This window comes from Salminus brasiliensis, chromosome 11, assembly GCF_030463535.1.
Source record: "Salminus brasiliensis chromosome 11, fSalBra1.hap2, whole genome shotgun sequence".
NCBI classification, from domain to species: Eukaryota; Metazoa; Chordata; class Actinopteri; order Characiformes; family Bryconidae; genus Salminus; species Salminus brasiliensis.
The window spans coordinates 39,897,890-39,914,242 of NC_132888.1; the positions used below are offsets into that span (position 1 = coordinate 39,897,890).

Consider the following 16,353-nt stretch of genomic DNA (forward strand, 5'->3'; position numbering starts at 1 on the left):
ATTATTCATATTCTATAGTTAGTATTTATTTATTTTTACAGAAAATAGTATTTAATTATTCATTTTTATAGAAATGAGTTTTTTACAGAAATTAGTATTTAATTATTCATATTCTATAGTTAGTATTTATTTATTTTTACAGAAAATAGTATTTAATTATTCATTTTTATAGAAATGAGTTTTTTTTTAACCGAAATTAGTATTTAATTATTAATATTTTATAGTTAATATTTATTTATTTCTTTACAGAAATTAGTATTTAATTATTCATATTCTATAGGAACGAGGTTTTTTTAACCGAAATTAGTATTTAATTATTAATATTTTATAGTTAGTATTTATTTATTTCTTTACAGAAATTAGTATTTAATTATTCATATTTTATAGTTAGTATTTATTTATTTCTTTACAGAAATTTGTATTTAATTATTCATATTTTATAGTTAGTATTTATTAATTTTTACAGAAATTAGTATTTTTAATAAAAAAAAGTATTTATTTATTTTTTTAAATAGTATTTCCTTTATTTATTTATGTAAATATTAGTAAGTATTGTTATTAGAATAATGTGTGTGTTTAATAAAAAAAGAAGCTCATTTTTAAATTCTGTATCAATCGAATTATTCATAAGAATAGTCCTGATATAATTATTTATATTTAAGTGGCAGAAATTCAGAGACTCTTAGTCTCTCAGGTCTTTTCTAAAAGTGTGTGTGTGTGTGTGTGTGTGTGTGGTACCTGTGTGTGTGTGGGATGACCTGTCTTGCCCCCAGTGATCCCGGGTGAGCTCCGGACCCACTGCGACCTCAGTTAGAAAACCTCGTATGTGTAATAATGAAACTACATTTCCCAGCAGCCCCTTCCCGCAGCCGCGCCGGGACTTTTATTTTGGTGGGAAAGTCATATGACCTGCCAGCAAGAGGGGCAGAAAAACAAGGAACCGAAAATCAGTGCAGAAGAGGTGTGTGTGTGTGTGTGTGTGTGTGTGTGTGTGTGTGTGTGTGTGTGTGTGTGTGTGTGTGTCAGAGCTGGGGGGAGAGGGAGAGGAGGACCTTCCGCTTTGCAGACGGGCTCCTGTCAGGAGCGTCAGGCTGGGAGTGAGAATGGAGTTCAGATAGAGGCAGACCTCCACCCCTACCTCCACCCCTACCTCCACCTCCACCTCCACCTCCACCTCTCTGAGCACCAGCACTGAAGCACGGGGACAGAGTCCCCCCTGAACTCCCACCCAGACCGAGAGAGCCGCTTTGAAAGGCTTCCCATCATGAGCGAGCGGACGCCTCTCCTCCACTACCGGCTCTCCGCCAGCGTCAACGAGTCCGGCGAGCATCACTCGGAGGCCGGCCAGGACGCGCTGGATCAGCCGCCGAGCGCGGTGCGCCGGAGGTCCACTCCCAGCCAGCCGCAGAAGCTCTCCACCTTCTTCGGCGTGGTGATCCCCACCCTGCTGTCCATGTTCAGCGTCGTGCTGTTCCTACGGATAGGTCAGTGTGTGTGTGTGTGTGTGTGTGTGTGTGTGTGTGTGTGTGTGTGTGTGGGCTGAAACGATACCAATTGTACTTTAAACTCACTTGCACAGACTCCGGGAGCTTGTTTTTATATCCTTCCGGGGACCTGATTCCCCCTAAAGTGCTGAAAACAACTCAGTGGTGTGTGTTGTTGTGGGGACCTCAGTCTATTTTGTGGCTTCAACCCCAAAACTAGAGCTTAGGCTGGATCATGTGTGAAATAGGTCAGATTTGATCCTTGGTGAAGATTACAGGCTTCAGTTGGGTGTGTGTGTGTGTGTGTGTGGAAGTTAAAGGGGAAGTTCACCAAGTTTTCAAAATTTCGGAATAATTCACCCATTAACGTGTGAACAGTTTGATCAGAGTGGTTTTGGTGTGCAGTGCTGCGTTTCAGAGAAATGCACCGGCGCAGATTTCTTTAGAGTGGCGCTGATAGGAACCAGGGGTCATTTTCACCACTGTGAGCCGTCCCGGCAGTTTTTCTCGAGTTTCACACCACGACCCCGCTCTGGAAGACCCCGTCAGCTTCACTACGTGAGAACTTTGGCCAACCGGCGAAGTTCCCTCTATAACGAGTGAGACAGAGGTTATACAGAAGAACAGTGAAGATGGTGAAGACGGTAATACCTGTGTAATACTGTGTGTGTGTGTGTGTGTGTGTGTGTGTGTGTGTGTGAGGAAACGGCAGAGAAAGAAACCAAAAGAGAAACGGGCCGGGTAACAAAGACTCGTACTGTAAACCACACACCGTCACCTCGACACGCCCTCCGTCCCTCCGTCCCTCCGTCCTTCCTTCCGTGATGGTAAACAGCTCCCAGTTTTAAGGGATTTACCCCCCCGACCCACATTCCCACGGCCTGGGCTTTCCGCTCAGCTCGTGAGAGAACACACACACTGTTACACACCTCAGTTCCCTATGTTTCTAGGGTCCCTGTGTTCCTAGGGCCCTTAATTTGCATGTATGTTTTAGTAAGGGTCCTATATTTCCAGGGAATATAGGGCTCATATGTGCCTAGGGCCCCTATGTTCCCCTAGGGCCCTTAATTTGCGAGTGTGTTTTAGTAAGGGTCCTATATTTTCAGGGAATGTAGGGCTGATATGTTTTAGGGCCCCTATGTTCCCCTAGGGCACTATTTTGCGAGTGTGTTTTAGTAAGGGTCCACTATTTTCAGGGAATGTAGGGCTGATATGTTTTTAGGGCCCCTATGTTCCCTTAGGGCCCTTAATTTGCGAGTGTGTTTTAGTAAGGGTCCTGTATTTTCAGGGAATGTAGGGCTGATATGTTTTTAGGGCCCCTATGTTCCCTTAGGGCCCTTAATTTGCGAGTGTGTTTTAGTAAGGGTCCTGTATTTTCAGGGAATGTAGGGCTGATATGTTTTTAGGGCCCCTATGTTCCCCTAGGACCCTTAATTTACAAGTGTGTTTTAGTAAGGGTCCTGTATTTCCAGGGAATATAGGGCTCATATGTGCCTAGGGCCCCTATGTTCCCCTAGGGCACTAATTTGCGAGTGTGTTTTAGTAAGGGTCCTGTATTTCCAGGGAATGTAGGGCCCTAATATTTCTAGGGCCCTTAATTTGCGAGTGTGTTTTAGTAAGGGAATGTAGGGCTCATATGTGCCTAGGGCTCCTATGTTCCAAGGACCTTTATGTTTTAATTAACCCTATGTTTCCAGGGCCCTTAATTTAATAAGGGCACTGTGTTTCCAGGGTCGTTACGTCACAAGGGCCCCTATGCTCTCATGCCCCCTATGCTCAGTTTTAATTTTACCACCCTGTTATTTTGCCTTTGTTGGGCCTAGCGTTAGCCTTTAGCCTAGCACCCTCCTTCCCCAGCTTCCTCCTGTTGGCACTTCTGGCTCCACTGGTTAGCGTTTAGCCTCGATAGCCCCGTCATTAGTGGGTGGGGTTTATATTGCCATAAGCAGTCAAGACTGTGATGTAACAGTTTTGGGGTTTTGGAACCGGCCTGTTTTTCAGCTGTGTTCTCGGTTCTGCCGGTTCTGCCGGTTCTGCCGGAGCTTCATGGGTTCATCACCTCCATCTACTGAACTCACAGGCCTGCTTCCCAGGGCCTCTTTAATGGGTGCAGATCACTGCGTCGTGACCCGGCTCACGCTGCGCTGCGCTGTGCTTCTCATTAGTGAAGCTTAACTTGTTTATCTGTTTGTTTATTGGCTGTGGAATCTTCAGGGCCACGCCTCCTTCTGGAAATGAGAAATCGAAAGGGTTCTAGTCTCGTAACCTTCAGGAACCTTCGCAGCTGTTGTGGTAAATTGCTTCACTAATTTGCTGCCACAGTCACAGTCAGCACGTCGGGCCCCGCCGGGTACATCCGTGGTCGGAGATCACATGCCTGAAAGCAGGCGCCGCCCCAGAGCTGTCCGAAGGGTCAGTGAGAGGACGAGAAGGACGGCTCTCCTGATGCTCAGCAGGAACAGCGGCTAACGCTCTTCTTGGCGGTGGACGTCTGTGAAAGTGCCTGGTGTCCTTGCTTCCCAAGGCGCCAGTGCCGGGTTATGCGGGGCAGCCACACCCCCTGTCACACGTTAGTAAACCCCTGACTAACATGAGGCTAACATGGCTCCGCCCTCTCCACCTGGAATGCTAAAGCGACTGGGGGAGTGGCTGCCCTGCGTGCCGCGTCGTCCCTAACATCACTTAGCTTCACTGCGGCTGGGTGCCGGGACGGATGTCCGGTCCCTCACGTCCAGCGTGAGTGATGTCCAGGCTCTACGGCGCTGCGTGCGGTGCGGCTCCGTGAACGAGGTCAGCTGTGAGAGGCATGCGGTCGCGTGAAGTACGGATTAACTTCACGGGTTGTAAGGGTCGCTTGGGTCTCCCTGGACACACACACACACACACACACACACACACACACCTCCCTCCCTCCCCACAGAACTCCAGCTCCAGTCTCGAGCCATTAATCGTGCTCACATGACGCTTGGTGTAACATGCAGACACACTCTTATCCGGAAGTACAGTGTGTGTGTGTGTGTGTGTGTGTGTGTGTGTGTGTGTGTGTGTGTTTTAACCGGTGTGTATTTCTCTGCTCTGTTTTCTGCTCTCTAGCCCGGTGAAAACATGCCCATGGTAAGATGCTGCGTCAGTGTTGTCCCACGTTCTAGACTCGTGTCTTGTGCCTGGTGCCTGGTGCCTGGTGCCTGGTGGCTTGTGTCTTGTGAGTGGTCACCATCTCGGCATGTGTGTGAAGTCACAGGAATGCCTTACTTACACACACACACACACTTCTCACGTGTCGCCCTGCATGTGTGCTTGTGTGTGGAGTTTCAGCCTATCCCGTTATCCGATATGTGATTGTCCCTCCTCCTTATGCAGCTTGTTGATTGGACACGCAGTTTCCACGTAGCAACAGATTTTAGCCGATTGTTTTTTTTTATCCATAAGCACCCGTCATAAATTACTGTGATCAGATATCCCACCAACCCCTTAGCAACACCATAGTAGCCACCTGGGATACCATAGCAACATCATAGCAGCTACCTAGCAACCGCTTAGCAACACCATAGCGTCCACCTGGGATATTATAGCAACTACATAACAGGCACCTAGCATCACCATAGCTTCCACCTGGGATACCAAAGCAACATCGTAGCAGGCACCTAGCAACCACTTAGCAACACCATAGCAACCACGTGGGATACCAAAGCAAGCACATAGAAACATTTAGCAACACTATAGCAACCATCTGGGATACCATAGCAACACCATAGCATCCACCTGGGATACCATAGCAACACCATAGCAACCACGTGGAATACCAAAGCAAGCACATAGAAACATTTAGCAACACTATAGCAACCATCTGAGATACCATAGCAACACCATAGCATCCACCTGGGATACCAAAGCAACCACCTAATAAGCATTTAGCAACACCATAGCAACCATTTGGGATACCATTACAACATCATAGCAGGCACCTAGCATCCACTTAACAACACCATAGCAACCACCTGGGATACCAAAGCTACCACCTAGTAAGCATTTAGCAAAACCATAGCAACCACCTGGGATACCATAGCGACATCATAGCAGGCACCTAGCAACCACTTGGGACACCACCTTCTAGCAACCACCCGTCTCATGTCACAGTGATGGAGATCAGGGCGGCTGGAGGTTTGGGTGTACTGCTGTAGCCTTTAGGATCAGCCCAGGCTGGGGAAGCAGGCTGAACAGGTCTGCTGGGGGAGGATCCTTCACGCCGGGATCGAGTCTGAGACAGTCTGATAACCGGGTCAGAAATACGGCTGTATGATAGTCCACAGTTCTGCTGGACTTTACTGGACCCTCTGTTAGTGGAGTTATATGTGCACTGTCTCCCTTAATCAATAAAGTAATAAATAAATAATAAATGAAGAAATAAATATTAGGAATAGTTGGACATCGGTGGGAGTTTCGGTTCGGTAGCTTTTTTTTCAGTATCTGAAATATGCAAAAGTATAAAGTATGATCATCATCATAATCATGTTCATATTATAATGTAGCTTACAACAGCATACGGCCTGTTAGTAATGCTGCTAGCTCTTCTAATTATTAATGATATTATTATTATTATTATTATTATGTTATTAATAGTACCAGTAATGCTATTATTGTGATGATGATGATGATGATGATTATTATTATTATGTTACTAATAGTACCAGTAATCTTATTAGTTATTATTATTATATTAGAAATATTGGCAGCAATGCAGTGCTACTAGTTTTTATTGTTATTATTATTATTATTATTATTATTATTGTGTTATTAATAGTACCAGTAATGCTACTATTATTATTCTTATGTTAAAATAATGGCAGCAATGTAATGCTACTAGTTTATTATTATTATTATTATTATTATTATTATGTTAACAACAATGTTGGTAATGATTAGTTATAATAATTATTGTTGTTATTATTATGTTATAATTGTTATTAATAATACCAGTAATGCAACAAGGTATTATTATTATTGTTGTTGTTGTTATTGTTGTTATTGTTATTATTATGTAATTAACAATGTCTGCAATGATATTATTTATAATAATAATAATAATTATTATTATTATTCATAGTGGTAGTCAGGGGTGCCGTATGGGAGGGGGAACTTTGTAAGGGCCTTTGACGGATGGGGCTCTCTAAAATATATTAATGGAGGATTCTGGCGGGAGTGTTAGAGGCAGCGCTGCTGTTAGTAACGCCCCTATAGGCGCTTTGGAGATATGCAAACTGCTCTCCTGTGGACCAGGCCGGTGTGTGTGTGGAGGGCAGCTGGTTGTCCGGCCTGTTTGTTGTGGTCATGCCAGTGGCTGTGCTCATTTTGACCTTTCATGACCTTTCATGACCTTACTGCGTGACTTAGGCCAGGAGTCGCAGTTTATTATTATTTATAGATATGTTTATGATAATGTGTGTGTGTGTGTGTGTGTGTGTGTGTGTGTGTGTTTCAGGGTTTGTGGTGGGACAGTGTGGTCTGTATCAGGCTATAGCGATGTTACTGGTGGCGTATTTCATCATCAGCATGACCGTTCTCTCCGTCTGCGCCATCTCCACCAACGGAGCCCTCGATGCCGGAGGAGCCTACTGTATCCTTCACACACACACACACTCTCTCTCACACACACACACACACACATTCTCACACACACACACGCGCTTTCATTATCTCTTTAAAGGATGTCCCAATCCTGTGTTTGTATCCTGGTCCGATCCGGGTACCGTAATGCTGATACTGATACATACTGATCAGACTACCTTCATGCTGGGTAAGGAGCCAATAACAGTCCGATCTGCACGTGTTCTCCTCAATCCTGCGTGTGTAGATATGATCAGTCGAGCTTTAGGGCCGGAGTTTGGAGGCAGCATCGGCATCATGTTCTTCTTAGCCAACGTTTGTGGCAGCGCCCTCTACGTGTTGGGGCTGGTGGAGGCCATGCTCGCAACATTCGGAGTCCCTGAAGGTATGGAGTGTATATACGTGTGTGTGTGTGTGTGTCTGATCAATACATGTGAATGTTTTTAAATAAAACACAAATATTGACAAAATACTCAAATAAAATATTCAGTTTAATTTTTGTTTTGACTCTTTTGAAATGTAATATTTCCTCTGTGATGTATTTATGATATGAATTTACTTTATTAAAACAATTACATTTAAAATTAGTATTTTATTTGAAATATTTTGCAATTATTAATATTTTTAAAGATTTAGTAATTTATGAAAAAATATTACTTTAAATAGAATATATTGTGTCCTTTATTGCGATGTTTTTCATTTTACTAAATTAATTTAATGTAAATTAAATATATTTAACTTTTCTGTTTTCTTCAAAGTCGTTATTTTACATTTACATTATTATTTATATTATTATATAATATATATTACTTAAATTTTTACATGCAATAAAAATAAAAATTAATATAGAAATTAAAGAATATATAGAGAGGCACTCATACACATGTATTTCTATAATTTTATGTAACAATACATATAAATTATTGTTATTATTATTATTATTGTTGTTATTATTATTGTTGTTAAACACAAAGACAAGGACACTTATCTTCACCATTAGTATTGGACACACACTAGTGAGTACATATACCCAGAGTGGTGGGCAGTCATCCCAACGGTGGCAGTTTTTCAAGCCAGGGAATTGAACCCACAACCCTGTCACCAAGCTGTAACTGCTCTCTCTCTCTCTCTCTCTCTCTCTCTCTCTCTCTCTCTCTCTCCCTCCCTCTCCTAGCTGGCTTGGACTCTGCCTCTAAGTATCAGGTGCTACCGGTGGGATACTGGTGGTCTCTTCTCTATGGCACAGGTCTCCTGCTGGTGTGCCTGGTGGTGTGTCTGGTGGGCGCTCGGATCTACGCCAAAGCCACCTTCATCATCTTCCTGGTGGTGATGGTGGTGCTGGCGACCATCTTCATCAGCTTTTTTGCCGTGAAGCCGCAGGTGGTCACTCTGCCCGGGGCGTTCAACTCCTCACACACCACCGCCAACTTCACCGGCTTCAAACTGGACACGCTGCGGCGAAACCTTGAAGGTGTGTGTGTGTGTGTGTGTGTGTGTGTGTGTGTGTGTGTGTGTGTGTGTGTGTGTTTTCCTGTTCGACTGGTTTGTTGTGTTGTTCCTGTTCCTATTCTGGAGCTGCAGTATGATACAGATGCAGCAGATAGAGGCTCATCGTGTCCTCACCGTGTCCTCAATGTGTCATTGGCATGTCCCCAATGTGTCCTCAAAGTGTCCTCAGCATGTCCCCAATGTGTCCTCAGCGTGTCCCCAATGTGTCCCCAATGTGTCCTCAATGTGTCCTCAATGTGTCCTCAATGTGTCCTCATCGTGTCCTCAATGTGTCCTCAATGTGTCCTCAATGTGTCATTGGCATGTCCCCAATGTGTCCTCAACGTGTCCTCAGCATGTCCCCAATGTGTCCTCAACGTGTCCTCAGCATGTCCTCAATGTGTCATCAACATGTCCTCAATGTGTCATCAACATGTCCTCAATGTGTCCTCAGCATGTCCTCAATGTGTCCTCAACTAGTCCTCAACGTGTCCTCAATGTGATTAGAATTTGACTTCGACTCGATAACTGAATCACTGACTCACTGAGTGAATCACTGACACGCTGACTGACTGTCTGACGCACTGACTAACTGACAGATAGACTCACTGACTGACTTACACCTTGTCCAACTGACTCTATGACTGAGCGATTCACAAACTGATCCATTCATGGATTGTCTCACTCATTGACTGACTCACAAACTCACTGACTGACTGACTCACTGACTGAGTGACTCTCAAACTCACTGACTGACTGAGTTACCGACTCACTCATTGGTGGTCTGACTCACTGACTGACTCGTTGGCCGATCACTCGTTGACTCCTTGCACCCTGACTGACACAATGACTGCCTCACCGATTCACAGACTCACCGATGGACTCGCTAACCGAATCAATGACCGTCAGACCAACTGCCTCACATACTCACTCACTCACTGACCCTCTGATCGACTCGCTCGTCCCCTGACTCGCTCCCTGACCATTACTAAGCACAATTCTGAGACGTCCTCTTGGAGGTTTATTAACCAGCCACGTGGTCAATACAGTCGCTGGTCACATGATGGAGTTGCTGATCGGTGAACGTGCCCTTTGTGTCATACCTTAATAGGTTTGTGTGTGTGTGTGTGTGTGTGTGTGTGTGTGTGTGTGTAGCTGCTTACACGGTGGATTACACCACGAATACAATGATGACCTTCGCCACCGTCTTCGCTGTGATGTTCAACGGATGTACAGGAATCATGGCCGGCTCCAATATGTCTGGTAAGGGTGTGTGTTTGTGCGAGAGCATGTAAACATGCTTGCTAGTACAACTTCCAGGAAGGTTCCAAAGGTCATCATGTACTGTATGTTTAGTGTGTGTGTGTGTGTGTGTGTGTGTGTGTGTGTGTGTGTGTGAGATTGACTATATGACACCATGCTGTAAATTTCAGGTGACCTGAAGAACCCAAGTTACGCCATCCCTCGCGGAACCATCACTGCCGTCATCTTCACCCTCATCATCTACACCCTGCTGATCTTCCTGGTGGCCTGCACCTGCGACAGGTGAGCTCACACCTCCACACACTGTGTTTACGGCAACATCCGAAAGGAAGTAGTTATGCAAATGGAACGGGTCCCGGAATTCCGATTTGTAATTGCAGAAATGTAACGAGTTCTGGAATTCCGATACGCAATTCTAAAAGTGTAACAGCGGAATTCCAGTATGTATTTACCCCGATGCATCATGTTCTGGAATTCCAAAATGTTGTTATGCAAATGTAACGAGTTCTGGAATTCCAATTTATAATTATGCAAATGTAACAACTTGTTGAATTCCAGTATGTATTTACACTGATGCATCATGTTATGGAATTCCAATATATAGTTGCAGGAATGTAACAAATTCAGGAATTCTGAACTATGTAAATGTTACAAGCTCTGGAATTCCGATTTGTAATTATGCAAGTGTAACAAATTCTGGAATTCCAGTAATTACTCTGATGCATCATGTTATGGAATTTTGAAATATGGTTGCAGGAATGTAACAAGTGCTGGAATTCCAAAATGTAATTAAACATGTAACGAGTTCTGGAATTATGCAAATGGAGTTCTGGAATTCTGATAGGTAATTATGCCGATATAATGAGTTCTGGAATGTGTAATTATGTAAGTGTAATAACTTGTGGAATTCCAGTATGTATTTACACCGATGCGTCATGTTATGGAATTCCGATATATAGTTGAAGGAATGTAACGAGTTCAGGAATTCCGATATGTAATTATACAAGTGTAACAACTTGTGAAATCCCAGTATGTAATTATACCAATGCATCATGTTTGGAATTTCGAAATATGGTTGCTGGAATGTAACAAGTGCTGGAATTCCAAAATGTTGTTATGCAAATGTAACAAGTCTTGGAATTCCGATTTGTAGTTGCTGAAATGTAACGAGTTCTAGAATTCCGATGTGTAATTATGCAAATGTAACAAGTTCAGGAATTCTGATTTATAATTATGCAAATGTAAAACGTTCTAGAATTTCTAATTTATAATTATGCAAATGTAAAAAGTGGAATTCCAAAATGTCGTTATGCAAATGTAATGAGTTCTGGAATTCTGATTTGTAATAGCAGAAATGTAACAAGTTCTAAAATTCCAGTAGGTAATTATGCAAATGTAACAAATTCTGGAATTCCGATTTGTAATTGTACAAGTGTAACAACTTGTGGAATTCCAGTATGTAATTACACCCATGCGTCATGTCATTGAATTCCGATATGTAGTTGCAGAACTGTAACAAGTGCTGGAATTCCAAAATGTCGTTATACAAATGTAACAAGTTCTGGAGTTCCGATATGTAATTATGCAACTGTGACAAGTAGGGGTGTATCATATCGTATCATTCGCGCTAATAATAAAAAAAGCGGAAAAAAAATCGTATCGTGATAAAAAATCGTTATTCTGACCTGTTGACGAAACGACGTCGTGCGCACGGCGTACGTTCTTCACGTCAGTCATTTGGGACGAGAAAGAAGTGTGGTGGAAAGCAGCTCTGGGGTGGAGGACTTCAGCAGTGTGTTCGGTATGAAATCTCGGATGTTCAGCCGACCACAGTAATGTGACAGATATGCGAGACGTCTGGAACCACAGAAGAGGAACCACAACTAATCGGTTTCACCACCTCAAGCAGAAGCCCTCAGCTGAGTGTGAGGAAAGTCCAAAATGCCGCAACGAGTGTTTAACAGCCAGTGTGAGCTCAGCCCCCAGCAGGCCGAGTCTACGCCGACTCAGCCCTGCATCGCTGTGTCTCTGCACTGCTGTACAGTGAAGCTCCACAGAGGCCCCACGAAGCGTCCGGTATCGTCTGAAACGAACAAACGTTTGATTCAGTTTACTGAACAGGTTGCGAATCAATTAAGCGATTGTGATTCAACCAGTTTGTTTTGCTACAGAGTCATTTTCAGGGTCAAACTGATTCATTGCTGCCAAGTGAATCAAAGCCAGTGTACCCTAGTGGTGAGTGGTGGAACTGTAGCATATATTTTAGCCGGGTCAGCCCAACACTTGCCCATAAAATCGTACGTTTGGTTTTGTTTGGACCTTGAGGAGATTATATGCATGCACTGAAGTTTCAATAAAAAACTCTTTGTAATTTATTATATTTATTATTATTTTTAATACAATCGAGAGTTGGTACAGTTTTTGTTTCTATTGAATGTTTGACAGATATTTATACTTAAAACTTAATAAATAATAAATATAATAAAACTAGTGTTTAATTTGTTAGTAGTATGTTTTGTGTTGAAATATTGTGATATTATTTTAAGGCTATATCGCCCCACCCCTAGTAACAAGTTCTGGAATTCCGTAATATGGAATTGTAATAGAGCCTGCACTGTAATAGAACCGATACTGTAATAGAGTCTGTACTGTAATAGAACCAATACTGTAATAGAGCCCATACTGTAATAGAACCGGTACTGTAATAGAGCCCATACTGTAATAGAGCCCATACTGTAATAGAACCGGTACTGTAATAGAGCCTATACTGTAATAGAGCCCATACTGTAATAGAACCGGTACTGTAATAGAGCCCATACTGTAATAGAGCCTGTACTGTAATAGAACCGATACTGTAATAGAGCCTGTACTGTAATAGAACCGGTACTGTAATAGAACCGATACTGTAATAGAGCCCATACTGTAATAGAACCGGTACTGTAATAGAACCGATACTGTAATAGAGCCCATACTGTAATAGAACCGTTACTGTAATAGAACCGTTACTGTAATAGAACCGATACTGTAATAGAATCGATACTGTAATAGAACCCATACTGTAACAGAGCCTGTACTGTAACAGAACCCATACTGTAACAGAGCCTGTACTGTAATAGAACCGATACTGGAATAGAGCCCGTACTGTAATAGAACCGATACTGTAGTAGAACCTATAGAGCTGTAGTAGAACCAATACTGTAATGAAACCTATAGAGCTATAGTAGAACGATACTGTAGTAGAACCGATACTGTAGTAGAACCGGTGGAGCTGTAGTCAGTCTGAGGCCTGTGTGTGAGCCTGTGTTTTCTACCCCTATGTGGAATCTGTGTCACTTGTTCCTCACATGACCTTGCCGGGAAATAAGAGGCCACATTGACACTGACTGTGTGTGTGTGTGGGTGTGTGTGGGTGTGTGTGTGTGTGTGTGTGTGTGTGTGTGTGTGTGTGTGTGTGTGTGTGTGGGGAGGAGGGGATGTTTTTTCAGACATGGTGTCTTATGAATGAGGTGAAGTCTAATAAGCATGCTAGTACCCCCACCTACAGACTCTCTGCAGACGACACGCAGACTCTGGACTCACGCTGGACCCCGGTCCGGTCTGTAGACTCTGTAGACTCTGTCAGACTGGTCCAAACTGGGGTTTGATCAGCTGTCTGCTCCCCACAGAACCGACAGAAGATCAGCAGCCGCTCGCTAAGCTAGTCTCAACTTAGCCAGCTCAGCTAGCTACGGCTCCTACTGGCTCTGCTGGGTTTGGACTCATAGGCTTATCTAAGTTAGCTAGCAGGCTAAAAACACCACAGCCCAGCCCAGGCCGTGAGGCTCAAATCCACCGCTGGGTTCTCCGCTGATATCAGGAACCGTTAGCATGACCGGGGCTCATGCTCTGGCTTTTAACAGCATCCTCTGCCCAAGCTACACAGGCTCCACCCTTTGCGTAAATCTCCTGTACCCTACGATTGTGAAAGGGTACCTCCGGATACCGCCCGGACCGGATTCTCCGGACATTTTCCGAAGGCTCTAGAGTAAAGGACCGTGGGTAGATGGTCCGTCAAACCATCTCACATCAGCCCTGAGGGTTAAAGCCCACAACACTGAATCGACAGGGTTTAGCTAACCTTCTCACGTAATGGTAAAAGGATGTGGGCAAAAAAGGATGTGGGCACCAGGGTGCACATGACCTGGAGGGTAGGAGAGCAGACAGATGTGAGGCAGCAGCTTCGTAAGGCAGCAGTTGTTTTCTGCAGAACTCGGTACCTTCTTAAAAGCCAGGCTTACCGAAGGGCCGTCAATTACCGTATTTACCAGGCACTGACTTACCGGTCACTGAGCTAGAAAAGGCTGAGAGGTAGTCCGTGTCTTCCTCAGCGTCTCTGGTGACGGGTGGAGAGGGTGGCATGACCAGGAGCTGATCATCATGTCACGCTTGTCAAGTCATGTGAAGATCATCTGTGACAATGAGGCACTTTGTATACCCTCAATTACTGCGATCAGGACCGCCGCTACAGCCATCCGATTGTGTGTCCGGTCGTCTGCAGGGGCCTGCAGAAGGTTGGGCTGGTCAGACGGGTCTGTTGGTGCGAGTACTTCAGTGTGTTAAAAGATGAAACACTCCAACCAAAGAAACTGAACTGGATCCGGATTCAAATAGCCAGTACACGATCCATTCGAATGTGCCTGGATCAGCCACGATCCCAAGCCACTGGGTCGGATCGGGAAATCGGGTTCTAAGGAAAATATGGTTCTAAAGTCCTGAAAACGCTCAGGTCCTTCAAAAGTACCTCATCCCAACAATCAGCAGCCAGACTAGAAGACCAGAGGAGGACAGCAGGGTGTTGTCAGGAGCCGGTTCCTCAGTTCCTAATGTGATTAAGAAATGGCGACTAACGGGAACGGTGGAGGTCAAGTTGAGGTCTGGAAGACCCCGAGAACTAAGAATAAGCCTGACTGTGGTTTTATCAGGGGACTCGTTTATGGTTTACATTAAAGGAAACTCCAGGGGAAGTGTTTATCTAACTTCTTCCTCTTCCCTTCTTGCTGTCTGTTGCCACTGAAGCATAGCGCAGGAACACTGTAGCGTTCGATTCGTCCAACTGATATAAAAAGAAACGTTGTCATGTGAAGTCATGTGGTAATTCGCTACTGTCGTGGAATCTTTCCCCGAGCTGTGACCCGAATTCTGAATTCCAAGTTGCGACCTTTCCCTGTGGTGCTGTCCAGTGAACTGAACTTATTGACCTCGACCTTTTTTACATTGTGAATCGGTACTCTGTATCGGCAGGTACTTGAGGTTCAGGTATCGGTACTCTGTATCGGCAGGTACTTGAGGTTCAGGTATCGGTACTCTGTATCGGCAGGTACTTGAGGTTCAGGTATCGGTACTCTGTATCGGCAGGTACTTGAGGTTCAGGTATCGGTACTCTGTATCGGCAGGTACTTGAGGTTCAGGTATCGGTACTCTGTATCGGCAGGTACTTGAGGTTCAGGTATCGGTACTCTGTATCGGCAGGTACTTGAGGTTCAGGTATCGGTACTCTGTATCGGCAGGTTCTTGAGGTTCAGGTATCGGTACTCTGTATCGGCAGGTTCTTGAGGTTCAGGTATCGGTACTCTGTATCGGCAGGTACTTGAGGTTCAGGTATCGGTACTCTGTATGGACAGGTACTTGAGGTTTAGGTATCGGTACTCTGTATCGGCAGGTACTTGAGGTTTAGGTATCGGTACTCTGTATCGGCAGGTACTTAAGGTTTAGGTATCGGTACTCTGTATCGGCAGGTTCTTGAGGTTCAGGTATCGGTACTCTGTATCGGCAGGTACTTGAGGTTCAGGTATCGGTACTGTGTATCGGCAGGTACTTGAGGTTCAGGTATCGGTACTGTGTATCGGCAGGTACTTGAGGTTCAGGTATCGGTACTGTGTATCGGCAGGTACTTGAGGTTCAGGTATCGGTACTCTGTATGGACAGGTACTTGAGGTTTAGGTATCGGTACTCTGTATCGGCAGGTACTTGAGGTTCGGGATTGGTACCCTAAACCTCAGATACCTGTGAGTCCCTCAAAATCCCAAGTCGTGGCCTTGCTCGGGGTGCGAAGCCCTTGATCTTACGTTGTGACCTTCGGAAAGTTCTACTGTGAACTTTCTTCCGAGTCCCCCCCCCCCCCCCCCCCCCCGGGCTTGTATCCCGATCGCACCCAGAGGGTGTCTCCGGGCACCTTCTTCGGAAAAAGACGAGGTCCCTCTGACTCTGATTCTGATTGATTAGGCGGCGCAGGTGTCTGTAGGGTGACGAGATGGGCTGGAACTAGGGAAAGCGAGAGACGGCGAGAGAGCGAGCGAGAGAGAGAGAAGGTTTTGAGTTGATTAGTGAGATTCAATTAGTGGTGATAAAATATTAGATATTAAAAATTGCAAGTTTTTATTAAAGCCATCAATCAACGTCTCATCAGCCGCCGATTGCCTTGGAGATCCTCTGCCGGTCGCCATGGTGATGAGAGTGCCATAAATGAGGCTGGTGA

General features: G+C 44.5%; 1 protein-coding gene across 1 annotated transcript in view; it reads left to right on the forward strand.

Annotated features, from left to right (window-relative positions):
• The first annotated feature begins 943 nt into the window (after positions 1-943).
• LOC140565074 (solute carrier family 12 member 9) overlaps positions 944-16,353 on the forward strand; it is a 44,780-nt gene continuing 29,370 nt past the window's right edge. Inside the window, exons 1-6 of the mRNA XM_072690872.1 lie at positions 944-1,484; positions 6,964-7,098; positions 7,336-7,473; positions 8,263-8,559; positions 9,732-9,839; positions 10,010-10,121. Coding sequence (XP_072546973.1) covers positions 1,265-1,484; positions 6,964-7,098; positions 7,336-7,473; positions 8,263-8,559; positions 9,732-9,839; positions 10,010-10,121 — 1,010 coding nt within the window. The 5' untranslated portion in view covers positions 944-1,264. The remainder of the gene's footprint in view (positions 1,485-6,963; positions 7,099-7,335; positions 7,474-8,262; positions 8,560-9,731; positions 9,840-10,009; positions 10,122-16,353) is intronic.